This window comes from Pteropus vampyrus, unplaced genomic scaffold, assembly GCF_000151845.1.
Source record: "Pteropus vampyrus isolate Shadow unplaced genomic scaffold, Pvam_2.0 Scaffold722, whole genome shotgun sequence".
In the NCBI taxonomy this organism is placed as follows: domain Eukaryota; kingdom Metazoa; phylum Chordata; class Mammalia; order Chiroptera; family Pteropodidae; genus Pteropus; species Pteropus vampyrus.
Window position 1 is genome coordinate 21926 of NW_011889503.1, and position 1407 is coordinate 23332.

General features: G+C 30.7%; 1 protein-coding gene across 1 annotated transcript in view; it reads left to right on the forward strand.

Annotated features, from left to right (window-relative positions):
- The window catches only part of CCDC125 (coiled-coil domain containing 125), a 26895-nt gene that overhangs the window by 21737 nt on the left and 3751 nt on the right, over window positions 1–1407 (forward strand). Inside the window, exon 9 of the mRNA XM_023526149.1 lies at window positions 271–460. Within this exon, the coding sequence (XP_023381917.1) occupies window positions 271–460 (190 nt within the window). The remainder of the gene's footprint in view (window positions 1–270; window positions 461–1407) is intronic.

Sequence of the window (1407 nt, forward strand, 5' to 3'; positions counted from 1 at the left end):
AAAAAAAAGCATCCTCCCTTCTTTGTTGAGCAGAACAGGGTCTGTCTAGGATAATGAGGTCCAAGAGCTGTATTAAAAGGGAATTGACAGGCACCACAAGGGAAATTTCTGATAGTCTAGCTCAGAATGGGCAAGTACTAATTAGTTTAAGCAGATGCAAAAGACCAAAGAGACAGTAGACCCGTGCTAGGGAGGGAGACTGCATTTGCTAATCTGACTCGGCATTCAGGCAAGAATTATTCTGGTTTGGTCTCTGACACCTCTTGAACTTTCTTTCAAAATCAGCTGCAACTTTTGCAGAAGAGTAAAGAAGAAGCCTACATAATGGCAGATGCATTCAGAATTGCATTTGAGCAACAACTGATGAGGAAAAATGACCAAGCACTAAAATTGACACAAATGGATAAACTATGTAAAAAAGAAACAAAATGGATAAATTGGAAGCACCTTAAAGAGGACGGTAAATATGAATTATAATGGCAATAATCAGGTGTAATTTGTTGTTTTGGATTATAATCAAAGTTGTTTAAGCACATTTAATATGATGGAGAATATAATTGAAATTTTGCATATAGTTGTGATATATTTAAAAAATTAGTAACTATGGGGGAAAAAAGGGGTCATTGGATGTTACATATGCAGATGAGCTATCGGGATCAACAAAACCATAAAACAAATCTTTTTTTAGTACTCTTCTATTTAATTTAAACAAGGCTATACTTAGTGGGAAAAGAAATAAGAGCACTAGATGGTTAAAGGGAAACTGCCACGAAGGAATACTGAAATGATCGTGAAACCCCATATTAAATTTATCTAATTAAACTTTATTGACACATGTGATTCTGGAAGAGACATTGAGGAATAGAGGAAATATCTTAAGTTGAACAAATTAATAAAATATTCTTATTTAAAAAAAAACAAAAGATTTAGGTTTAGGTTCACTAGCCTACCAAAAGTTCACAGCCACATTTGAGTACTGTTGTAAAAACAAAATATATAAAAATGGCATGAGAGTAAAATTACAGTTGAAGTAGGTAGTCCAATATAAACAAAGTAGCTCTTATTTTTTAGAAATTTTAGTTTCTCTAAAAGGTCAATTATGTTTTTACTTGGTATTATTCAGAATCCATATTGCTTCAATTTAAAATTTCAATTTGAAGCCATTTACCAATCAATAAAGATTAAAGTGAAGCTTATAAAAAGTCTAAATGTTTTAGTACTAAAATTCTGAAATGACTATTTCTAAATATTTTCTAATGTCAAAATCTATAATCTTAATTCCAATCTCTCTCATTTTCAGATGAACTTCAGGAATAATAATCTTATAACATTAAAAATGAAACTTTTAATAGTAAATACCTATTTCGTTTGAAAATTTTCTTTTCAAACAGTACATATTAGTAATAG